Source organism: Momordica charantia (genome assembly GCF_013281855.1).
Source record: "Momordica charantia cultivar OHB3-1 chromosome 9 unlocalized genomic scaffold, Mcharantia_2.0 BLBB01000009.1, whole genome shotgun sequence".
NCBI classification, from domain to species: domain Eukaryota; kingdom Viridiplantae; phylum Streptophyta; class Magnoliopsida; order Cucurbitales; family Cucurbitaceae; genus Momordica; species Momordica charantia.
The window spans coordinates 1,113,796-1,137,184 of NW_028275167.1; the positions used below are offsets into that span (position 1 = coordinate 1,113,796).

General features: G+C 36.6%; 4 protein-coding genes across 8 annotated transcripts; 3 read left to right on the plus strand and 1 right to left on the minus strand.

Moving 5' to 3' along the window:
* The first annotated feature begins 301 nt into the window (after nt 1-301).
* On the plus strand, nt 302-2,889 carry LOC111017836 (Kelch repeat-containing F-box family protein). The gene is made up of 2 exons (XM_022293715.2): nt 302-858; nt 1,689-2,889. Exons 1-2 carry the CDS (start codon nt 444-446, stop codon nt 2,654-2,656), a joined length of 1,383 nt encoding a protein of 460 aa, XP_022149407.1. The 5' UTR covers nt 302-443; the 3' UTR covers nt 2,657-2,889.
* LOC111017815 (DUF3754 family protein, putative (DUF3754)) lies at nt 719-14,093 on the plus strand. Of its 5 annotated transcripts, none has more exons than XM_088117762.1 (15): nt 719-858; nt 4,977-5,082; nt 5,169-5,228; nt 5,892-6,071; nt 6,557-6,692; nt 6,834-7,168; nt 8,372-8,498; nt 9,855-9,977; nt 10,144-10,188; nt 11,119-11,198; nt 11,562-11,658; nt 11,759-11,848; nt 13,261-13,314; nt 13,486-13,551; nt 13,630-14,093. In XM_088117762.1, the coding sequence occupies exons 2-15, from the start codon at nt 5,063-5,065 to the stop codon at nt 13,801-13,803; spliced, it is 1,587 nt and encodes a 528-aa protein (XP_087973888.1). In that variant the 5' UTR covers nt 719-858; nt 4,977-5,062; the 3' UTR covers nt 13,804-14,093. The 5 variants fall into 5 exon arrangements, with proteins under 5 accessions (XP_087973888.1, XP_087973886.1, XP_022149388.1 ...); XM_088117761.1 differs by lacking the exon at nt 719-858 and adding an exon at nt 4,758-4,900; XM_088117760.1 differs by having other exon boundaries at nt 4,977-5,228.
* On the minus strand, nt 3,585-4,446 carry LOC111017846 (golgin family A protein). The gene has a single exon (XM_022293726.2). The coding sequence runs from the start codon at nt 4,444-4,446 to the stop codon at nt 3,703-3,705; it is 744 nt and encodes a 247-aa protein (XP_022149418.1). The 3' UTR covers nt 3,585-3,702.
* A 985-nt stretch (nt 14,094-15,078) lies between the features above and the next one.
* Nucleotides 15,079-22,048, plus strand: LOC111016598 (V-type proton ATPase catalytic subunit A). Its single transcript, XM_088117614.1, has 19 exons — nt 15,079-15,368; nt 15,949-16,075; nt 16,281-16,336; nt 16,418-16,474; nt 16,566-16,677; nt 16,770-16,807; nt 16,906-17,007; nt 17,978-18,034; nt 18,126-18,197; nt 18,306-18,407; nt 18,492-18,687; nt 19,109-19,215; nt 20,162-20,356; nt 20,611-20,697; nt 20,822-20,926; nt 21,113-21,210; nt 21,343-21,421; nt 21,513-21,601; nt 21,673-22,048. The coding sequence occupies exons 1-19, from the start codon at nt 15,291-15,293 to the stop codon at nt 21,785-21,787; spliced, it is 1,872 nt and encodes a 623-aa protein (XP_087973740.1). The 5' UTR covers nt 15,079-15,290; the 3' UTR covers nt 21,788-22,048.
* Nucleotides 22,049-23,389: the final 1,341 nt, after the last annotated feature.

Genomic DNA, 23,389 nt, shown 5'->3' on the forward strand with positions numbered 1-23,389 from the left:
AACATTTAATGGTGGTGAAGACAAGATTACTCTTTATTTTTACTATCGTTAAATATCTTATAATTAAAAGAAAAAAATGCAACAACAAAAAGGTTTTTTTTAAATGATTAGTAGATATGGTTCCCACCAATGAAAAAAATAAATCAGCAAAAAAATAAGAGAGTAAGGATATGATTCCTTTCACTAATGAAAAAAAATAAGAAATGAAGAAGAAAAATACTGAGACAGCCCTACAAAAGTAAATATATATATTTTTTAAATAATGAGTGGCCAATTTTTAAACGGAGGCAGGGTCCAAAATTTACTTGCTCCAGCCATGTATTTTTCAACGAAGAAAGCTCCAAACCAGAAAATTTTAACTGTTCTCTTCTCGTGAAGAGTGAAGAGTGAAGAGGGAGGGAGGCATAAATCAGCAGCCTACTTACCGTCTTCTACCGTCTCTCATGGAGCTGGAATTGGAAGAATCCATTGCTAGAGGTGACCATGGCGACGGATCACCGATCACTTCCCTAGCTCCGGACCACTTATTCACAGTTCTCCTCCGACTACCTGTAGATTCAATTCTCTCCTTCTCCATTACTTGTAGGAGATTTAGGGCTCTCACTTCCTCTGATACTCTCTGGGAAGCTATTTGCAGAAGGGAATGGGGATCCTCTTCAGTCGAGGCCCTCAAGTCCTATCATCTCTCTCAGCTGCCATGGATGAGGGTCTACAAGCAAGTTTCCCAGCTTGACTCTGTTTATTGCCATAGATTATCCGACCCAGATGCCGAATCATTACATCCCAGTCCTAGAGCTTCTCACTCCCTTAACTTCGTATCAGATTGCTTGGTACTGTTTGGTGGAGGATGCGAAGGAGGTTCGTGTTCTTTTTACTATACGAATCTCCTTTCTCTTCATGTTCTGCGTCTTTTATCTTATTCATGGTGATTGTGCGTTGCCCTTGTTTTCCGTTATTCCGATATCTTCGATTACTATTGCTTTCGCTTAGATTACAAGTGCGGATTGAACATTCATGTGTGCTGATCCCCATTCTCAATCTTGTTAACTTTAAACTCGAGTTAATTGGGGCGACTGCCTTTCGGAAGAGTTAGTTAATTAAACCATTTAATTTATAATTGTTATACCAAGGGAGGCCTCTTTAGTACCCACCCATGGGATGATGGGTTATTGTTAAATCATGATGCTTTCTATATTACCAGCTCTATCTTTTTGCTACCTTTATTTGTTTAAGAGAGCAGATGGAGCTTCTGTATCTGCACCATCAGTTGTGTGTGTGGTATTTTGTTAGACGAGGAGATTATTCAGAGAAAATAGAAGGTTTTGTTCTTCGTTCATCATTTTTAGTTGTTGGCCACTTTATTATTGTTTCTTACAAATGGAACATATATAGCTACTCAACTTGCATCAACCGTGGGCTTATTCTTTATATTCTCAAAATATTTAAAACGCCAGTATATCTATAGACTATAGCTATTCTAGATGTATTGTTTTCTGCAAAACAGAATAAGAAAATTCTGGCCTCCGTAGTGGGGGAATGAATGAAATTGTCAGATTCTGAGACAGATGATAAATAAAGTAGACTTCTAACATGCACCTTCAGGCGAATAGCTTCACCATTAAAGGCCGACCTTCTTTGTCCTTATTATGTACATCTAAGCTCTATTTTGTACTTGTTTGTTGATTTAGGACGTCATCTTGATGACACGTGGGTGGCATACATTGGTAATGATTGCCACAGGATGCTGAAGTGGCAGAAGATGAACTCAGGTATCCCAAGTGGGAGATTCGGACATACATGCACTGTTGTTGGTGATTTTCTGATTCTCTTTGGAGGAATCAAGGACAATGGAATTCGTCAGAATGATACATGGGTGGGAAGGATTGAAAGGAGCGAGATTCATGGTATTGGGTTCTCGTGGAGACGACTTGACGTTGGGGTGATAGCGCCACCACCTCGAGGAGCTCATGCTTCATGCTGCATAGATGAGAAGAAGATGGTTGTCCATGGAGGAATTGGGCTGGGTGGCATTAGATTGTTAGACACCTGGGTTTTAGAGCTGTCTGAGGATCTTAAATTTGGAAGCTGGCATGAGATTGTGGCTCATCCGTCTCCTCCAGCTCGATCAGGACATACACTTACTTCCATTGGGGGAACGAAAGTAGTTCTGTTTGGCGGTAGAGGAGTAGGGTATGATGTGCTGAATGATGTTTGGCTCTTGAATATATTTGATGGTCAGGTTAGATGGGTGCAAATTGTGTATGAGTTACAAAATATAAGTGAAGGAGTATCTCTCCCGCGAGTTGGACACTCCGCCAACCTCATCCTGGGAGGCCGCCTTCTAATTTATGGAGGGGAAGATACAGAGAGGCACCACAAAGATGACTTTTGGGCGTTGGATGTCAGTGCGATGAAATCAATCGAAGAGCAGCAGCTTACCACATCAAACTCCATGGGATTATCAGCGAAGATGTGGAAGAGATTAAAGGCAAATGGTTACACCCCCAGCTCTAGATCATTTCATCGCGCCTGTGCAGATCGTTCTGGTCGTTACTTATATGTCCTTGGGGGGATGGTGGATGGCCTAGTTCTGCCTGCTGAATCATCAGGACTCAGATTTGATGGAGATCTGTTTCTCGTGGAGTTGGTTATTTAGGTGTGGCAAAGATAAACTGAAGTGTATGCTTACCCAATCATGTTAGAATGTCTGTAAACGTTCACTCCATATTATTGGATGCTAAATTAACAATTTGTTCATTCTCTCATTCAGAGTATTGAGAGGCTTTGTGGTTAGATCTGAAAGAGTCTTGAGAGCGATGTCAAGTATTCACTCTCCTAAAATCAATGATAGCGTCTATTTACCTCATAATGAAACCGTTGCCTTGATCATGTGTTGCATGTTTGTGATAAGTCCAACTAATTAATTTTAAATTTTAGGAGACCATTAGAGGAGCATTTGAGTTGTTGGTTGGAGGAAGTTGCATAAGGACTTGCTACTCATGAAGTGTGGTGCTCTCATTAAATGTTATACGATGTGTCTGAATTTCTCTTTATTTACTTTGTTGCCAACATGAGTTTAGCTCAGTTGAAATTAGAACTTGTCTTTGATTATGAGGTCAGAGTTCGAATTCTCCACCTCCACTTGTTGTACTAAAAAAAACACTCAAGCAACTTGTTGGAGTAATGAGACAGCTATTTGGATTAAGGCATATGTTTAAATAAACAATTTTCTTTTTAGAATTAATTGGTGCTTTAAGCGTGTTTCTGTCCCGTCTTATCCAATTTGTTGATAATGGTTTATTATTATCATATTTTAAAATAGTTTTGAACTTTTAGAAGCGATAGAAAATAGTTTTAAAAAACTAATCAGCTAAAATGTTTTTAAAAAATACACCCAAATAACTCTTGTTTGTTACTTGTTAGTTAGTGGTGAAGAATAAGCTCACGGTTGATGCTGAGTTTGTTTGCGATCTGAAAGATGAAGCCTATTTATTTATTTGTGTTGTTTGAGCTTGACGGTTGACACCCAATTGGCAATAGAAAACTCAGTCTAATTTGTGCATCCTTGCTTGTTGAAACCCAACTTAGAAAGAAAAGCCAAGCACATTCTGGTTCAATTTCAAAGCTGATTCTAGTTCTAAACTACATCATAATATACATTACATTGTTATAGCTTAATAGATGAAGAACAGAAACAAATTATTAAGAAGAAGGTTGAGAGTGTGGAGTAGCGTAGTTTAGTAGAGCTTGACGCCCAGGAAAAGGATTTGTAATGTTGGGATTGTTGGTTGGAGCATATAGAGACTGAGGAGTGGATCTGATATCAGTTTTGTCCATCGCTCCCTTGGATTTGGATTTGGATTTGGATGCTTCTCTCTTCAGCCTAAGCCGATCCCTTCTCTCCCTCCTCCTCCCACTCCCGCCTTGGATTTGGATGTTCTGCGTTTGCATCTTCATATTCGATTCAGATTCAGAGTTGTTGATTCGTGGGATTCTTCCACCATTAGAGGTTCCCAAGAGCTCAAAGTTGACGTTTCTCCAACCGGCTTTGTCCCAATCCCAATACCATCCGAACCTCTCACTTATCTCCAACAACTCAGAAACCACGCCGTCGCCGGTCGCCCGGGTCCGGGCGTTGGTGCCGCTCAGAACGTTGTGGGCGAACTCCCACTGGATGCGGTCCTGGTACACAGGGTCCTCAAGAACTTGGTCCGCAAGAATTGCCCACTCTTCAAACTCCCGCGCTCTCAGATTTTTCGACACCCATTTCAGATAGCTCGAAGGTAGGGCTCCAAGCATTTTGCCCTTGTGCTTCCCAAAATCTATCACTCGGTCTCTGGCACTGCCACTGCCACTGGCATTCCTTCTCCAAACGCTCGCTAACAACGGCTTCGGCACAGGGTGGTTCTGGAATGAGAGTTTTGCCAAATTGAAAGTGAAAACCATGGATGAGCAGGGGAGCTCAAATCTCAGGCTCTGTCAAGTCTGAACCAACCATTTTGAAATTAAATAGGATATCTTTCCGAAAATAAAATAAAATAGGAGGCACGATATTATTATTTAATGGTTCCGATTCTGAGCGCCTTATCCGATGGTTGATGATGTGGTGTTTGCAGCTCCCCATCGGATTCTCTTCAATTCCTCATGGTTGTCGTCGATGGCCAACTGAAATGCGATCTTTGGAATCCAAATTTGAGCAGTGGCACAACAAGTTCAGTAATTACAACTACGATACGGGCGATGAAGATAAGGGCATTTCTAAAATTCCGGTGCCCAGACACAAACATATTCCAGTTTCTAAACCCCAGCTGCTGGATGCCATTCTCTTCACCTTCTTTCAATCCAACCAAAACCATGATGATGATGATCCCGAAGCTCAACTTTTTCTGCTCCTCTCTTCGTCAGTTCTATCACTCCCTCTATCCAATTCCATCTATGAAACTAAAAAAGCTTACTTGCCCGCTTCGTTTTTGCAGGTGCTTGGACTCCATTCTTCACGCTGAACACAAGAGGATTTTAGAAGAAATGCGGAACGATTATTCCATTACTCAGTCCGTGGAAAATGAGGCGACTTTTGAGGAGGTTTCTACTACTACTGATGCCCCGCTTGTTTCTAATAAGAATCAGGAGTTTATCTCACCCAGGGATGGTATGCCTTTCGGTTACAGTTTGGACTTTAGTACTTCTCCAACGGGTACCCTGAATACTTACGTCAACCGGGAGTCTCCGTACGTCTACAATTTCTTCTCATCGTTTTTCCATTTCAAAATTCAAATAAATTAACTTTAAAATATACGTGTGTTTATGTTCAAGAAACCTAAAAACTTCAATTAAGTCCTGCTCTTTAGTTTATTCAATTCTCAAAAGAAAAAAAAAAACCCCCCTTTACGTATGGCACCTACCTGCAACTGGAAATAACTGCATTTTCACTCAATGGACGCATGGAAGACGAGATTTGTACATATGAATTCCCTTTATGGATGATATTCTAATGCTCAGATGACAAAAAATTTATTATAATTTTATGGTTGTGGGTATTCTAATACTCAGATGAGCTAATTTATAACAATTTCTGTAAGATCAGGCTATGGAATTCTTGAAGAATATACCATCTTTCTTCAGTTCGTTTTTTCACTGTTTGTGACTACGACATTGTCTCAAAACAATGAATATTTCAAATGAAAAGCTATTCTGACAAAATTCATCATTCCTGTACTCACTCATTCTGTTCCAGTGAATTTAGCATGGAACCATTTTTGTCTTTAGAATAGAATGTAACTTGTAAGAGACGATTTGTGTAATGGTGTGGTTGTGCACTCTCTCTTTTCCATAACTGGACAGTTTCGTCCTGAATCCGAATGTAATATTTCCTTTTTGTGTATTTTTGTTAGAGTAGCAGTTGCCACTCGTTTCCAGCGTTCTTTTATGAAACTTCTTAAAAATGCTCAATTTGAAGAACTCTCAGCCATGGACCTGGTCTTGACATCAGCATTGAATACAGACTATCTGCTTACTTTGCCAATATATGTTGACTGGAAGAGGGCGTCTGAGTCTAATGCAATTATATTCAGGTTATGCAATAGACTACTTTTATTAGCTTCGTAAAGTTTGAGAGACAATGTATGTTGTATGTTCTAATTCTTAAAAAGATGCCTGGTTTCATAAGTTTATTTATTATATTTGCTTAACTTGGTTTAGTCATGGTGTTTAAAAATAGTGTGATATAATAATGGTGTTTTAGATGGATCCATAGTTGCAAGTCAGAACTGCCTGCTATTCTTTAAATTATGGGTTGTTGTTTTAAAACAGTATAGTGTACCTTTATCTGGTGATGTTACCTCATGTTCAATAAGAATGGTGCAGCTAGACACTAAAAAAATACTTAGTCAGTTGGTCGTGTATTAACATCGATGCCTTACATGGCTATTTTATATGAAATTATGATGGTTAGATATGTCTTTCTTTCTCATCTAATTGGTTGAAGCAATGACCTAGTCAATTATTCTTCTATTCCAACATTATGGTAGGTTCCAATGGTGATTGTTTTTTTAAACAGGCGAGGATATGCAACTGAGAGGCAGAAAGGCCTATTAATTGTTGATAAACTAGATTATATACAGTCTAGACTTCTACGAGGACTCTTCTCCATAATCTCAAAACCACTGGGGAGACTTGGCACTTGGATAGCCGAGGTTGTCCACTTTTGGATATTCGTTGCCAACTTTGATCCTATTTTCTTAAACATCTAATGTGTGAATACTTCTGTAACTATGTTGAACTTCCAGCATCATTCGATGTAAATCTTGTCACATTTCCCTTTTTATTTTTAACAGGTTGTACTAGGTGCTCCACAGATGCAAGAAATTCAAGAATGGGTTAAGAGGTTGAGGCCTTGGGTGAGCGAACTTCCTATATCTCAGCAATTATTTCGTTATGATGAAGAAGATTCTGCTGATCTAGTGGGAGACAATCGGATTTCAGATAGAGACCTTCCAATTTGGCTAGCAGCTCAGAGTGCAGTATCTCGTTACGAAGGAATTCTTTCTTCCATGGGACCTCGTGGAAGACTCTTACGGAGGCTGCTTACATGGATAGGACTTCTTCCCCCTATGCCAGAACAACCATTCAAGCTTGATGATGACAATAAAGCTTCTGAACCTTATTTAAGGTCTGACACCATTCTAATTCACCCATTTATTTATTGCTCTAGCCCCCTAATTTTGTTACATAAGAAAAAAAAGCAAGTTTAGCAAACTAGCTATGGTGGTATGACTGATATCTTTCTAGCTGATTCGATAAAATTTTTGGCAATGCAGCTTAAAGTGCTTATATGTGCTCATAACCTTGAAAATAGCAGAATTTGGAATTGTAAAACTTTTTTTTTTCCCTTCAATAGACAAGATACGAACTTTTCATTGATGTATGAAAAGGAACAAAATTGCTCAAAGAAACAAACTCCCAAAAGAGTGAAAGAACAAAGAGAAAGGAAACCAATACAAACATAAGAGTACACCGTGAAAATAACAAATCAAAACAGTGAGACTAGAAAGGAAAGATTAAAGCGCCCCAATTCGAACAAATGGGATCAAGGGAAAAATTCGCAAATAGATCTGAAAGTGAACACCATTGAGACGAATGGCTAAACAGAAGCCTTTAAAAGAATATTTGCTCTTGCTCTCTAAGATTCTTAAATTTCTTTCGAACCAATAACCTGATAATAAAGCTTTAAAGGCGATGATCCAAATGAGACAAGCTTTTGGAGGGCAAAACTCAAAAAAGAGCTGAGACAAATTGCTTGTAACCTATGAAGCAAAAACTCCCAGCAAACAGTGGCATATGAACAATGGAAAAAGAGAAGGGCAAGACTTCCACAATTGGTAGCACATAAAACACACATTGAGGGAAGGGAAGAGGATGGAAGCTTCTTATGAAGAATCTCGGTTGTAATGACCTTCCCTTGAAAAAGAATCCACGAAGAATACCAACTTCTTTTTCTCTAGCCTTTTTTCCATATGTGCCATTAATTGTTGATGTTATTAATCACAACCACTGCTCGTTCAAATTCTGTTGGATGCTGCTTATTGGTACCGTGTTTCACAACTGGCACAATATGATAGTTTGTTAGAGCTGCCAATTCACCTTATGGGCACTAAGTCATTCAACTGGGCATTCCTTATAAATTGTTGCAATCTCAGCTGTCATGAATGCAGGGGGTGCACTTCTAAACGTACGAATAGTGAAAATGTTATTCTAATTAGTTATGTATTGAGCCTGTGGTCTCTTTCTCTCGGGAAGTCTCTTTTGGCTCTAGTAGTTATGTTAACAGATTTCCTCTTGAATAACTTTACGATACAAATTGTTCTTAATCCAGGCCTATCTTCATATCACGAATATCACTCAGTGATATATGGAGGCCTGCAATGAAAAATTGTGGGAATGATATCTGGAAACGCTTGAAAACTTCCATTTCCATCCTCCTCTCTCAATCAGTACTCCAGGTATTCTTTATTTGCTCCTTCTAATTTTCTAAGTGGCTCCCTTCCCATTAGCTGAGCCCAGCTGTTAGTATAAAATGGATTCACCCGAACTTTTATGTTTTTATTTTTTTATAATAAGAAAAAGGGGATATTATAAAAATAAAAGAGATAAAACTGACGGGGTGGGGGAAACAAACCCCCGCCCAGAAGGAGCTATTACACGAAGTCTTTCCAATTCAAATTAATAAAAAAAGAAAAAAAAAAGAACTGTTGTGGTTACAAAATAAATTTTTGGGAAGGGAGCTCCTACTTGACACCGTGTATTGTAAAAGTTTACAAAAGGATTCAAAAGGTCTTTCTTTGTCTTGGAAGATTCTTCGATCCTTTTCAAGCCATAAAGATCACATAAAAGCTTTAACTGCACGTTTCCGCAACACTTTTGCTTATCTTTCAGCCACCATACCACGAGAGCTTCATGGAGCCAAATATCAAAGTGTTCCCAGGGAGCAAAAAGGAGGGAATTCAAGTTTCCAGCGGAAAAAACCATCCTCTGGCAGCAAAAGGGCAATGTAAAAACTAGTGGTCCAAAGGTTCTCCTTCCTTTAGACAGAAATAGCAGGCATTTACGGAGATGTGCCAGTCAGGATTTTTCTTCTGTAACTTTTCAGGAGGAGTGTCGGGACTTCAATTTTTAAGAGACCACAAATTTTCCGTACCTTATTGAATATTTTTTATTTCTAGATATGATTGATTAAAGGGTTCTTAACTTACTCAGACTAGATGAAAGATTACAAAAAAGTTGACTTTATGGAGAAATCCCCAGAATTTTCGAGTTGCCAAAGAACTTTCTCATCTGAAGAACACATGCTTGCTGTTTCAATCTTGTCTCTTAGCTGGAACAAACTTTTGATCTGTATATAAAAAAACATTCTTCTAAGTCGCCCTCAATCCCAACTACATGTTTCTTTACGCCAGTGGTTGCTAATCGCCACTTCTTTTTCGTCTGATATCATGAATATGTCCAAGAAGGAAGTTGACTTCCCAACTTTTATGTTTATTTTGGTCATGCCTCTATATTGTTTCTTACTGGGTGAAAGTTGCGCAATTATTTTGTTTGTTATCATGAATAATATATTTTCTGCATGAGGTGTTAATGTTGTGTTATATACGTGCAATGCATTATTCGCTATGGTTGGTTGGTTATGTTATAGTCTTAGCAGTTGTATGACTTAAATTTGAATTTAAGATGTAATCGTATTTGGCCTATTTGCAATTTATTAATAGTCATTGGTCATGTTTTAAAATTTATTTTCCAATTCCTGCTGTTGTAATAGAATCTCAAACAACTTTATAACTTGCCGTGAATTTGTGAATTAGGAGCCAGCTTTCCAAGAATTAATTTTACTTTACACCAAAGATAGAAGGGATGGTGGAGACAAAACTAAGGTTCCATCGTTGCAGTTAAAGATCTATGAGAAAATTCCTATTCCGGACTTACCAGTATATACTTCTGATACTCCAATGTTTGTAAATATTTTCATTTTCTCGTATAATGTATTTGCCCTTGCTTTTGTAGCACCCGTTATGTTGCATTTCTTGTTTTAGATGTTAGTCTCTTCTTATTTTTAATTTTACTCAAGAATTTCAATCCTGGTTTTACATGCAGGTGATCTTTCCGGACAAGAAACTATCCTTTCGAATTATTGATGCGGTATGACCTAGATTTGATATTTCTAAGTGCATTCCCTAGAGTGTTTGAACTCAACAACTAGAAACCATGTGCAACAGAGCTGCAAAGTGTGTAGCATATCTGTGCATGGTTCTTCTGTAGTTATGTTATTTTATCAGATTGAATTCTTTTGTCTTTTTTATTCCATAATTTGATATTTATAATGAGCAAGACATGGTTTTTCCTCAAGGCCAATAGAGCTCTCCGCAGTGTTTCATGCATGTCATAGAGAAATACAATCTGCAGAGATGGTAGTTCTTTAACTGAAATTATGGTGGGAAAAAATCCCTTAGTTAAGGTACCAGGTGATTTAGTCGTAAGTATCAATTATGGAAACGAACAAGGGCTGGTAGATCAGAGAATGACCTTATAGATGCCTAGTTAACTGTATCATTGCAGCTCATTTAGTTAGTTCATTGACTGGCTATTAACAAGCAAGGACTAACAAAAACTTCTATCATGCACTCTAGTCTTGCTTCTTTAATCCGGATTAAATTATGAAACGTTCCATGTTTTGTAACGAGGTTAGGTTAGCAGTTACAAATCACCACTTAGAAACTTGTTATGGGTGTACATACAGAAATAATTATGGTCAAAGGCTCTCTTTCCCCAGGCACTTGATGAGATACGAGGTATGGGGGCACCATAACTTGCTTTAATTCTGAGTCCAGAAATGATCATATACTGATGTAACTTACAACTATGCCTGCCAACTCACCTTTTGTTTTATTAATTATTGAGCAGAGTACCTAACTATCTTAGCCATATAAAATAAGTTGTCTTAATTTTGAATTTAAGTTCATGCTCAATCACCTATTTGTTTAGTTATTACTTGTGGGATTCTATGAATCGTTGATGATCCATTATTGTCACCTTTTGACACATTCCTGACGTAATGCTAAAAAATTGCAGCTACGCTTGGATGCTGCGACAATCTTGGGACTTTTGGCATTCTTCATTAATTACAAGTTTGAGAATCTGTTGTCTTCACCGTATGCTTCTTCCTAACTCGCTACCTGATTACAGTCATTAATTTGCACAAGGAAATTGAAGAAAGCTAGAAACTTCCCATATTTCTTTTCCAGGTTGCATTGTGTAACATTCCTGTAATTTTAAATTGAAATTCTTGGATAAATTTTGAATAGGCATTATTGAATAAATTGATATGCATATCGGACGATAGATGAGAAATGTACCAGACTTGCAAATCAAAGATCTGATTGTGGTTGGTAGCCTCTGGAGTGAGGATAAAATTTTGTGCATGCCACATATTTGAAACCTCGAGAATAAAGATAATTTCTTCTAATTTTGAAATTAATCAAACTTTTTTTTTTCTTCTCTTACATTTGCCACAGATCAGCAGTTTTTCTTGATGTGGTTGCTTTTAGTGCTCTTGTCATTTACATCACACGAGTTGTTTTGGGTTACAAACAAACATGGGATAGGTATCAAGTGAGTCAATCTCATCAATCGTCATAGTTTCCTTTTGACTCAAATTTCTGCATGCATTTGATGATTGATTGATGCTTTTCTAATTAAACGATTTAAACAGTTATTGGTAAACAGGACACTGTATGAGAAAACTTTAGCGAGTGGTTTTGGGTCGGTTCATTTTCTCCTGGACGCTTCAGAACAACAGCAAGTGAGTTTCATTTTTATTGCTTAGCTTTCTTTAGGTACCTGCCTCGTTAAATCAATTCTCTGATTATAAAAATGGAAGAAAGAAAGACATTACCTACCGTTATCTGAAGCAAGTCTGTTTGATGGTCGCTTCAAATTTGGCTTTCTTTCTCCTTTAAACTTGTTAGAGTATATATTAGTATATTTTATATTCTTGTATTAATATTAATTTGTCATTTACCTTCTCCTTATAGGATTAGGTCAACCTTGTATATTTGTCTATATATATAGACTTTAATAATGAGAATACAGAACGTTGGATTCTCTCCAACTTTAGTCTCTATATGGTATCAGAGCTCTAGGTTTTGTGCCCATTAGGGTTTTGATGCCCATTAGGGTTTTGTGCCCAAGGTTTTGTGCCCATTAGGGTTTTGATGCCCGTTAGGGTTTTGTGCCCACTAGGGTTTTGCGCCCATTAGGGTTTTGTGTCTTAGGGTTTTTGTTCATTGCTATCCAACACTCACTGCCGTCGCCGCCGCCGTCGTCGCCGATCACCGCCGCCGCCGCCGTTCACTGCCACCGCCCGCCGACCACCGTCACCGCCGCCGTTTGCTGATTTGCCAGTTATTTTTCCAATTGCTATTCGTGGGTTTCGTCTCGCCGTCCTTCGCACCTTCGTCGCGGTGCGCTTCCGTGACCGCCAATCGCCTTTACCCCTCTGGTTGTCGTGGGGGAGCACTTGGGGTTTCTGGTTTCAGAAAACACCTAATCCGATTTGGTTCCAACCGTTTGATTCATCTGTTTTGTTTGGTTCGGGTGGTTTGGTCTGGTTCTGTCGTTTTGTTCAAATAAGTTCGCTTGTTTTTTATGGCTGAGAAGAAATCAATCGTAACTTATGAGGTGATCCCAATGATATCAAAAATCAGAGAACACAAGTTGAATGAAGCACGAATAGATTATTTGTCTAACAAGTTGGGCATAATTAACATATATGCACCAACTTGAAGGGGAGTGTTAGAGTATATATTAGTATATTTCATATTCTTGTATTAATATTAATTTGTCATTTACCTTTTCCTTATAGGATTAGGTCAACCTTGTATATTTGTCTATATCCTTTACCTTCTCCTTATATGATTAGGTCAACCTTGTATATTTGTCTATATCCTTTACCTTCTCCTTATATGATTAGGTCAACCTTGTATATTTGTCTATATATATAGACTTTAATAATGGAACGTTGGATTCTCTCCAACTTTAGTCTCTACAAAACTCATAAACTAGTTTCACACTATTAATATTATTGGAGACTTGCATGAGCTAATCCTCAAATTTCAATCCCTATTGGTGGAGGACGCTGTTAAAAAGGTGAAATGATCTGAATATATATTTCCTCCTTGAGGTGGTTTGGCTAACATTCATTTTCTTGTGCAGTACAAAGAAGCTATCTTGGCCTATGTAATTCTGCTCAAAGAAGAAAAAGGAGAGGTGATCCGCCTTTCCTAGTCCAGACGCAGAATTTTATATGTTGAAAAAATAAAATTTGAAGTAGTTGATAGTGAGCTGAGCGAGAGTAGTGAATTTGGTTTGCAGAGATAGGGAATTGGAAGTTGCATAATTTCATCTGGTTTACAGAAGACTGAATGGCTGTGGTTGCAGGTAACATGTGGCAAAAGCGTCGGGGACAAATGCGAAAGATTTTTGTACAACGTGTCGAAAGTGAAGGTAAGTGTTTGATGTTTGTTGTTAGATGTTAGATGTTTAACTGGAGAGTGCAATACAATTGTGAATAATGCAATGCAGGTTGAAATGCCAATAGAAAAGGCAATAGAAACGTTGTCAAGATTGGGGTTAGTGTCAGTAACCCAAACAGAAACAGAGACAGAGGAAGAGGGGAGAATTAGAGTGCAGGCTGTACCCTGTGGGAAGGCTTATGAGGCGCTCAAACAGCAATGGAATACCCTACTTGATATATGATGTAAGCAGGGCTTTGAGCCTGTGGGCGGCAGTGTCACCACATACACATACTTTGGACCAGAATATGCACTCCTCTCCCTTTTAACTTTTGCCAAAGTTGTATTCTATAAGAAAGTTTTGTATGCAGCTGCACCCACTATATATTCCTTTCATCTCTGTTAGATGACAACGATATCTCAAGGATCTCTATACCGGTATGATATTATCCGTTTTTGGTATAACCTTCGCAACTTTACTCTTGGTTCCACGAAAAAGACCTTATATAATAGAGATAATTATCCTTATTTATATATCATGGATCGTTTTCTTGCTTAGTCAATGTAGGACTTTGTTCGCATTTCCCTTACGAATCCAACGATCTTTGTTCAAAATTTTTTTTTTATCTTTTACGTTCTATTCTAATTCAAAATTTATTATCAAAGCATTTTTTATCCAATTATGAGTAAATTTATTTGACAAAGTATTATTGTATTGTAGGGTACTTATTGCTTATATAATAGTATCACTTAACATTCATTTATACTTTTGTTAATTTAACATACAAAATTATTTGAATTTAGAGCATGATAGAGTATATAACAACAGTTATTTTTTTGTCCAAACAAGTATGTTACTAAATGACATGTAATGATAATATTCCCGTGTTCATGTAAAATAAAATATCGTTATTATCTAAAAAATATATATATTGTTCTTTAAATATTTAGATCTTGAATACAATCATCTAAAAGAACAAAATCGAGCACTTCAGTTTTTTGACACTGAAATGTTCAAGCTATAGAATTGTTGGATATCCAAAATTTCTGTAAATATTGGGTAAATAAGTAAAGATCAAGTAAGCAAACCTAAGGTGATGAATGAACTTATTTTCCTTTCGGACCCTACAAAAATTTTTAATCTTTGTCCTCACTTTGTTCTAATTGATATGAGAATTTTTATATTAACATGAATTTTAACTCAGCAGTAATTATTGTTTATCTCTAACCAAGAGATTAGGAGTCAAAATCTCCCAACCTCACTGTATTTAAAAAAAAAAGATAATTTTTATTAAAAAAAAAAACTTACCCATTTTTTCCTACAAATAAACTAATTGGAGTGGGCCGGGTCGAGAAAACCGTGATATATACATCGAATGGACTGGAGAACGGGGAACCACGTCGCAGCGGACAGCACAACTGAATCTCACGTTATGCAACGGGCACCGCTGGCAATAATCTGATATTTGTGTAGTAATACCACGCCACCTTAGCATACACCCTCCACCACCGAATCATATCCCATCCCCCTCTTCCATATCATAAACGATTCTCACTACCTGAACGATTCTACTCTCCGTTCTACACACACAACACTCCCTCGCTCGCGATCTCCATCTCCAGCTCGATCGGGTCCCTAGGGTTTTGATCCCTGTTGTGTTCATTATTTGATCCTTCCTATCTCCCACTAAGAATTCGATTCACTCTGTTGCCGATCAAGTATCTTCCACAATGCCGTCCGTGTATGGAGCTCGGTTGACCACCTTCGAAGATTCTGAGAAGGAAAGCGAGTATGGATACGTTCGGAAGGTCCGTCCCCAACTTCTCGATCTGTTTATTTTTACATCTTGTTCATCAATTCTGATTCTTTCGATAGTTTTCTCGATCGTATTACGTGGGAATCAATCAGCATGACATGATTTTACATGTATACTTCGGATGACAATCGTTGTTTTGTTTCTTCGTTACTACACTTCCCCTCTCGATGTGCAATTTTTGTCGTTTTGCAGATGTAGATTTTTCAGATTCATATTTGATCTTCCATCAATGGATCGAAACTTTAAATGTACTGAGTTTTGGCGGAGTGATTTCGTTGTTTTTGTGGGTGTGGTAGTAAAGTGAATATTACATGGTCTATGTTCCCATTTTCTGGTTCTACAAGTTGGTTTGTTTTTCATTTCTCTATTTTATTATTGATGTTTGCCCTTCATAAAAAGAGATGAAGTGGTATTAACAGGACGATTGTAATTAGTTATATGCTCATGGACGAGTTTCATTTCTTAATATGATTTTTCATAACTAATATTTTAAGTTTTTGTTTAACTTATATTTCAAATTCACGAATGCCATTCTTTTTTGTCGGTTATGAAACTCTCATGTCCTGCCCTAGGTATCTGGACCAGTTGTTGTGGCAGATGGCATGGGAGGTGCAGCTATGTATGAATTGGTTCGTGTTGGTCATGATAATCTAATTGGTGAAATCATTAGATTAGAAGGAGATTCTGCCACAATTCAAGGTATGCTACATTAGAATAGTCAATCATTTTTACTAAGTTATCTGTTATCCCCCTTTTAATAAGGTTTAACGGTTTCTTAGTCTTGGCACACTTTCATCCCCCGCTTGCCTACTAACACATATGTTGGAAGATCATCCCCCCAATTTATGTTAAATATTATCAACCTCGGTAAATTGACTAGATCTTTTCCTATTTTATTGTAAAGTTTACGAGGAAACTGCTGGTTTGATGGTGAATGACCCTGTTTTACGGACTCATAAAGTAAGCATTTCATCTTTAAGTTATTCTATTTATCCATTCAGTTGTCCAATCTTTATGGATTAATGGTGTGTGAACTATCAGCCTCTATCTGTGGAGTTGGGACCTGGAATTCTGGGAAATATATTTGATGGCATTCAGGTTTGTATTACTTCACGTCAGGTTGTATTTCAGATTTGTACTATCCAATTATTCTTGATTTCTTCTTTTAACTTGAATTTTGAAAAAGTAGAGGCCATTGAAAACTATTGCAAAGAGATCTGGAGATGTCTACATTCCTCGTGGTGTTGCAGTCCCTGCACTTGACAAAGACATACTATGGGATTTTCAACCAAAAAAACTAGGTATGTTATGACCATACAATTTGTTTTGTAAGCATGTGTTTGATTCTATTCGTCAGATTGCTATAAATTTATGTTTCACAAAAAAAATTTAGGTGAGGGCGACCTAGTGACAGGAGGAGACTTGTATGCTGTAAGTCTCTGCTATGTATCTTTGTTTATTAAAAGCCGCTGAAATGACCATGTTAATTGTTGCTCCTAAGATCTAATATTCGATATTTTTTTATGCAGACTGTCTTTGAGAATAGTCTAATGGAGCACCATATCGCTCTTCCTCCTGATGCTATGGGGAAAATTACCTATGTCGCACCACCTGGTCAATATTCATTGAAGGTTCTTCTAGTCTTTTCTTATCTTTATTTTTGTCATCTATTTTTTACATTTTAATATCTACCTTTGCTATTATACTTCTAAAAGTTTAGATACATCACTTGGTTTTTCAATATTGGTGGGGGTTGTGTGTGTGTGTGTGTTTTTTTTTTTTGTTATGAAGATATTTGTGGGGATTTTGTTCATGCAATTTACAGTACTTGAACAAATGTTCTACGTGTTGCATGCAATTATATCTTAGCAAGCTGCAGGAAATGGTTTATTTTTTCTACTAGGCTATTGAAAATGTATAATATGTTGCACGTATTAGCTAGATTCTCCTACCTTTTTCTTTATAATTATCTTGTTTGTTATGTATAATTTTGTTTTTATAGAAGATGGATTTTAGGAGGGCAGGATTCGAACCACGGCCATGAAGGAGGGCTTAGGCCCTGATAACCGTTGGAGCACTTGACAACTTCGTTTATAGAAGATGGATTTTAAAAATCTACTTTTTATAAATATATATAAAAAATACTTCTCAGAGATTATGGATTGGATTCTTTCTGGTGGGTGGTATTTGACCACGTCCAGATAATTTGAAGATGTTCTATTAGAGCTCTTTTTGGTGCTCTGTTTGAAAGAAAGAAATAAAGAAATCAAACAGTCTTCCACGAAAAATAGAAACAACTGTCATCAATGAAATATTTGCTTCTTGTATATATGTATAAAAATAAAAAGATAAATAGAAATAGAAATAGCTAGTTTTTTTCTTTTAAAAAAATTCATACAACATTTTAGGGGTCTTAAAAAATTTATTATTATTATTATTATATTATTTTGTAAATATAGTAGCTCTTCGATCAACCTCCATCGAATGAGGGTGTTTTGTAGTTTCCTTGGTACAGGGTCTCTTTTCTATAGACCTTATAGTGCTACTTCTTTTAGTTCAATGTAGGTGCTTGTTTCTCACCCAAAAAATTATTCTTTACAGGATACTGTTCTCGAGCTTGAGTTTCAAGGAGTTAAAAAGCAATTTACCATGCTTCAGGTTTCTAATGATGCCTTATTTACGATTCCAATTCATGTTTTTTATGATTTAATAAGTTCTTATGTATGTAACTGTGCCTATCTATGTGTAGACTTGGCCTGTGCGTACTCCTAGACCAGTTGCATCTAAGCTTGCAGCTGATACCCCTCTTTTGACTGGGCAGGTGAATAAAATAGTTGGTTGTTTTACCTTGATTTTCTTTTTCCTTAGTTAAACTGTGCATTTCTAGTGACTTTTATTTTATTATATTTATGTATTTGGTTTTCTGCAGCGTGTTCTTGATGCCCTCTTCCCTTCAGTTCTTGGTGGGACATGTGCTATTCCAGGAGCATTTGGTTGTGGAAAAACAGTCATTAGTCAAGCTCTCTCTAAAGTAAGTTAATTTTCTAATATCCAAGGGTTTTATGTAATATCTTGTGGTGCTAAAAATTATTGTTGTTGCTGAATTTTCATGCAGTACTCAAACTCTGATACTGTGGTGTATGTTGGTTGCGGAGAGAGAGGAAATGAAATGGCTGAAGTTCTAATGGATTTTCCTCAATTGACGATGACATTACCTGATGGCCGTGAAGAATCTGTCATGAAGCGTACCACTCTTGTGGCTAACACTTCTAATATGCCTGTGGCTGCTCGTGAAGCTTCAATTTATACTGGTAAAATTGTGGTTTCTTTTTAAAAATTGTCTTAGATCTCTCTTTTCTCATTTAACCACAATGCTCGACTCTAATCTATTTGGTGAAATTGTCTTCTTGTGTCTTTGGTGTTGCTATTATGATGAGCCTTGAATGCAATTTTACTATCAAAAACTTATTTCCATTTTATATTGAGTCATTGACTCAATATTGTATCCCCTGTTTTAATTTGTTGAACTTATTGTTTGACATTTGTGGCAAACAAAGATTTTTCACTAAGTACAACATGAAATGAATTACTAGTACTTCCAATTTATACGTACATTAAAATTTTCATTGTATTTATGTCCTATCCTTTTTGTATTTCACATCTTTCAAGTTTTGTAAAGCCGCGGGCTATTTTTAATTATATCAATATCAACCATAATGTATGAATGTGCAGGAATTACTTTGGCTGAATACTTTAGAGATATGGGATACAATGTAAGCATGATGGCTGATTCTACATCTCGATGGGCAGAAGCACTGCGTGAAATATCTGGACGACTGGTAAATAGCTGGAGCTCTTTTTCTAATTTGCTCATCGTTTTCTTTATATGTATTAGGGCAGGTAGTTGTTTATAAAATCATGTGTTTGGTGTGAGCTTATAAACTGGTTAGATGGATCTGTGTGATGCACTATTCTGATTTTTGTTATTCTCACCAAGTGCCATCATCTCATAAGTTTGCTACTAAAACTTCCTAACTTCTAGCCTCGTTAACCTCAGCATTACTTTTACGTAATTCTGATGTAGTTGAATATACCCACGGGTCATTTTCCAACAACATAGTTATGAAGATGGTTGGTATATATCTATTGATGTATGCACACACTCATTCCTATGATTATTTGTGCTAAACTATTCACTACATTAAAATAGTTACATTGAAATTACGAAGTAAAAGACAAGACAAGATATATAACATCTAATAGATATTGAAACAAAAGAAGCAATTTGGTATATCCAATAAGATCCATTGTCTAGTGTAGTAGGCGTATAAAGGGAATACAAAACTAAATAAAGAATGTTCCACACGGTTTAATGTCTTTTAATAGCAGAAGAAAATTGAGAATCAAATACATCCATGATCCACTCAATTATATGTTTAATTAAGGTTTCTCATCTAACATTTATTTCCTTAATTTTTTTTTGTTACATTCATCTTGTTGACTATATCTTGTTCATGTTGCCTCTGAAATTAAAAAGATCCAATACTGTTATAACATTTTATTAGTTTCACGGTGTTGTATGTAAGTCAGATGCTGAAATTTATGACTCAAATCTGAACTGTCAGTGTTACTTATATTTCCAGCATTGTAGAGGGAGTGTCCACTATTCATGCTCTCTGGCAAAGTTGAGCTCATTAGATGCGAGTGCAGATATCTTACTATAGTGTTACTGTGTCCTGTTTTTGTCTTATTCTTATTGAACCCGTCTTATTTGTTCCTTTTCAGGCAGAAATGCCTGCAGATAGTGGATATCCTGCATACCTGGCAGCACGTTTAGCCTCTTTCTACGAGCGTGCTGGTAAAGTGAAATGTCTTGGTGGGCCAGAAAGAACTGGTAGTGTTACAATTGTTGGTGCAGTTTCTCCGCCAGGAGGAGATTTCTCTGATCCGGTGACATCTGCTACCCTCAGTATCGTCCAGGTGAATATTTCTAATGATATGGTATTATTACGTCATGCATGTGGTTTGAATCTTTTGGTTGAGATGACCCATATCCCGACCCTAGGGCATGTACTTGGTTATATCAAACTGCTAAGATCATAGTGAGTTCACATTTGAATTCGTTCACATTTGAATTCTCAGGACCATTCAAATCTTATTCCTTTTGATACAGAGGTTTCTCCAATCATCATTTTGTTGTCTATGATTATTATAGTTATTTAAATTGTTTGCAGGTTTTCTGGGGTCTAGATAAGAAGCTTGCCCAGAGGAAGCACTTCCCTTCTGTAAACTGGCTAATTTCATACTCAAAATACTCTTCGGTATGTTATGAGAACTGTCTTGTTTTTGCCTTGTTTTGTATCTTTTTGTGTAATGTTTTGTATCTTTCATGTGAGTGCATTGAGTAATGCATCTTAATTAATTGAACTCACATTTGTATTTTAGGCATTGGAATCTTTCTACGAGAAGTTTGATCCAGATTTTATTAGCATCAGGACAAAGGCTCGTGAAGTTCTTCAGAGGGAAGATGACCTAAATGAAATAGTCCAAGTACGTCTACTGAGTGCATAGTAGTAATAATAGAGAAATTAGATCTTATGGTGAATTTTATAGAAGTTTTTCTAATATTATTTCATGGTGGGGTTTACAAGGTCGGAAAATATTATTATAGTAAATTTCGTTATTTAGAAAAATACTAATAATATTTAAGTGGCTATGATCTCTGGATTATGGCAGCTTGTAGGGAAGGATGCCTTGGCTGAAGGAGATAAGATTACCTTGGAGACTGCAAAGCTTTTGAGGGAAGACTATCTTGCTCAAAATGCATTTACTCCGTAAGCCTTAGCTATATCTTTGTTCATTCTTTAATCTTTATGCTGTGAATTGGTCTTCACTTAACCCATTGGTGATACATGTAACAGCTTTTTCTATATTATAAAAAATATATATTTCTGTGATTGTGACAGTTATGATAAATTCTGCCCGTTCTACAAGTCAGTGTGGATGATGCGCAACATCATCCATTTCTATAATTTGGCTAATCAGGTAGTTATTCTAGTTATTCTTTACGAAAGCAGTGGTTGTTTAAATGTGAGCTAGGGTAGTGTGTGTTAATTATTTTGTTGAATGTTTGCAGGCCGTTGAGAGGGGAGCGGGTATGGATGGACAGAAGATAACATACAGTTTGATTAAGCATCGATTGGGAGATCTGTTCTATCGCTTGGTGTAAGTAGAATTAGAATGCAACATTGTTTGTGTTGGATCAGGATGTGATAAAATATTTGGGTTTGCTGCAGGTCCCAAAAGTTCGAGGATCCAGCTGAAGGAGAAGCAGCTCTTATTGAGAAATTTAAGAAGCTACATGAAGATCTGACAAATGGTTTCCGTGCTCTCGAGGATGAAAATCGGTAGATAAGAGAAGACTGCAGACTTTATCTCCCAGGTCTGGTGTTTCCTTCTTTTGTAGCATATTAAGATTATGATGTATCGTTGGTTGGTTTGTTTTGGTTGCGGTCGCACCTGTTGTTAGCTATTTTTTTAATAATGTGTATTTTTTCCCCCATCAAGTTTCCCGGGTTCGTATTTTGACGTTCAGACCTGAGATTCTTCTATTCTCTCATTTAAATTATACTACCTGTGCAATAAGATGGATCCGACTCCGAGTTTGTATTATCGTGTTGCTTTTGCCTAACCTTATTCTGTTTTAGTACAGTAGTTTAGTTCCTTTTGTCTCTCTTATAAAAGAAATTACATTTGGGAGAATGATTTTGTGTCCAGCCGTTTAAAAAGAGAATTGAATCCTACTTTTCGCCTTTTAAACAAAATATGCTCCTCGTCTTTACTATAAGATAAATTAAAATAATGTTTTCAGGTGTTATGCCCTTTTTTTTGGGGCGACTTCTAGATTATTTTTATTATTATTTATAAATTCCAACATTCTTGGCATACCAAATTATTCTAATTTATTCGTTTAGTATCCTTAAGGTTGCTTTGATTAATTTTGTCTTTTAAAATAAGCCAGGGATTATTTTATTTTAAACGTCTCCCAAGGTTTTAACATTAATTTCTCTCTCGTCATTCAGAGTCACACGCTCTTTGCTTGTAATTGATACTCTCTCACCTCCTTCACCCACTCTCGGCTTGTGATTAATACTCTCTCTGCTCTCGACTCTTTGTTATCCATCTCTCATCCAGAATTTAAGGATTTAGAAAAGTGACAATTTGACCTAATCAATGTTATTTCAAAAGCAGCGACGGCTACTTTACCTAATACGACATAAGGTGTGTTTGGGAGTGATTTTGACATGACCAAAATAAATCATTTTTACTATTGTCAAAATTGCTTCTCTTCTATGGCAAATTAAAAATTGATTCTAGAAAAGTTTAAAATTACTTTAAATTGATTTTTAAAGTATCGTTTGGATTGTGATTTTGGAAAATTAATTATACTTAGGTGTGTTTGGGAGTGATGGTGGAATTAGTGATTTTAAAAAAAAAGATTTAAGTATTTCAAAAGAGATTTAAGTATAATTGATTTTTCAAAATTAACAGGTAAATAATACTTTAAAAATCATTTTAAAGTAATTTTAAGTCTTCTTAAAATCAATTTTCTAATTTATCAAACATGGTCAATATAAATGAAATGAAATGAAAGTGATTTTGTTGCCAATGAAAGTGATTTTGGTAATGGCAACGGTAATTTTTGTCATGTCAAAATCACTTGAAAGTGATTCTACCCCCCACTTCGAAACGTACCCATAATTTGATCCTAAGTTGTCAACTACTCTAACCAGCCTGTTGGGTTGAAGACTAAAGTGAAGTGGTGGCCAAATTACGACAAATGGGTGAATGGCTAAAAGTGGTGAAAGAAATAAATGAACCAATAACAAATTGAATAATATATGGAAAAAAATCAACCAATGATGAATGATGAATGGTGAGATTGCATGAGGAAAATAAATGGATGTGATAAGGTTTCCATTGGCTATGCAGATTCATTTTTAGATCTGCTTA

Bases quoted from the DNA above. Each gene is read 5' to 3' on its own strand.
- LOC111017836 (XM_022293715.2), top strand. From the start codon at position 444: ATGGAGCTGGAATTGGAAGAATCCATTGCTAGAGGTGACCATGGCGAC. The intron at 859-1,688 runs GTTCGTGTTCTT...TTGTTGATTTAG, and splicing joins TGGTGGAGGATGCGAAGGAG to GACGTCATCTTGATGACACG.
- LOC111017846 (XM_022293726.2), bottom strand. From the start codon at position 4,446: ATGGTTTTCACTTTCAATTTGGCAAAACTCTCATTCCAGAACCACCCT.
- LOC111016598 (XM_088117614.1), top strand. From the start codon at position 15,291: ATGCCGTCCGTGTATGGAGCTCGGTTGACCACCTTCGAAGATTCTGAG. The intron at 16,678-16,769 runs GTATGTTATGAC...AAAAAAATTTAG, and splicing joins TTTTCAACCAAAAAAACTAG to GTGAGGGCGACCTAGTGACA. The intron at 21,211-21,342 runs GTAAGCCTTAGC...TGATTGTGACAG, and splicing joins GCTCAAAATGCATTTACTCC to TTATGATAAATTCTGCCCGT.
- LOC111017815 (XM_022293696.2), top strand. From the start codon at position 4,599: ATGATGTGGTGTTTGCAGCTCCCCATCGGATTCTCTTCAATTCCTCAT. The intron at 6,072-6,556 runs GTTATGCAATAG...TTTTTTAAACAG, and splicing joins TCTAATGCAATTATATTCAG to GCGAGGATATGCAACTGAGA. The intron at 11,659-11,758 runs GTGAGTCAATCT...CGATTTAAACAG, and splicing joins AAACATGGGATAGGTATCAA to TTATTGGTAAACAGGACACT.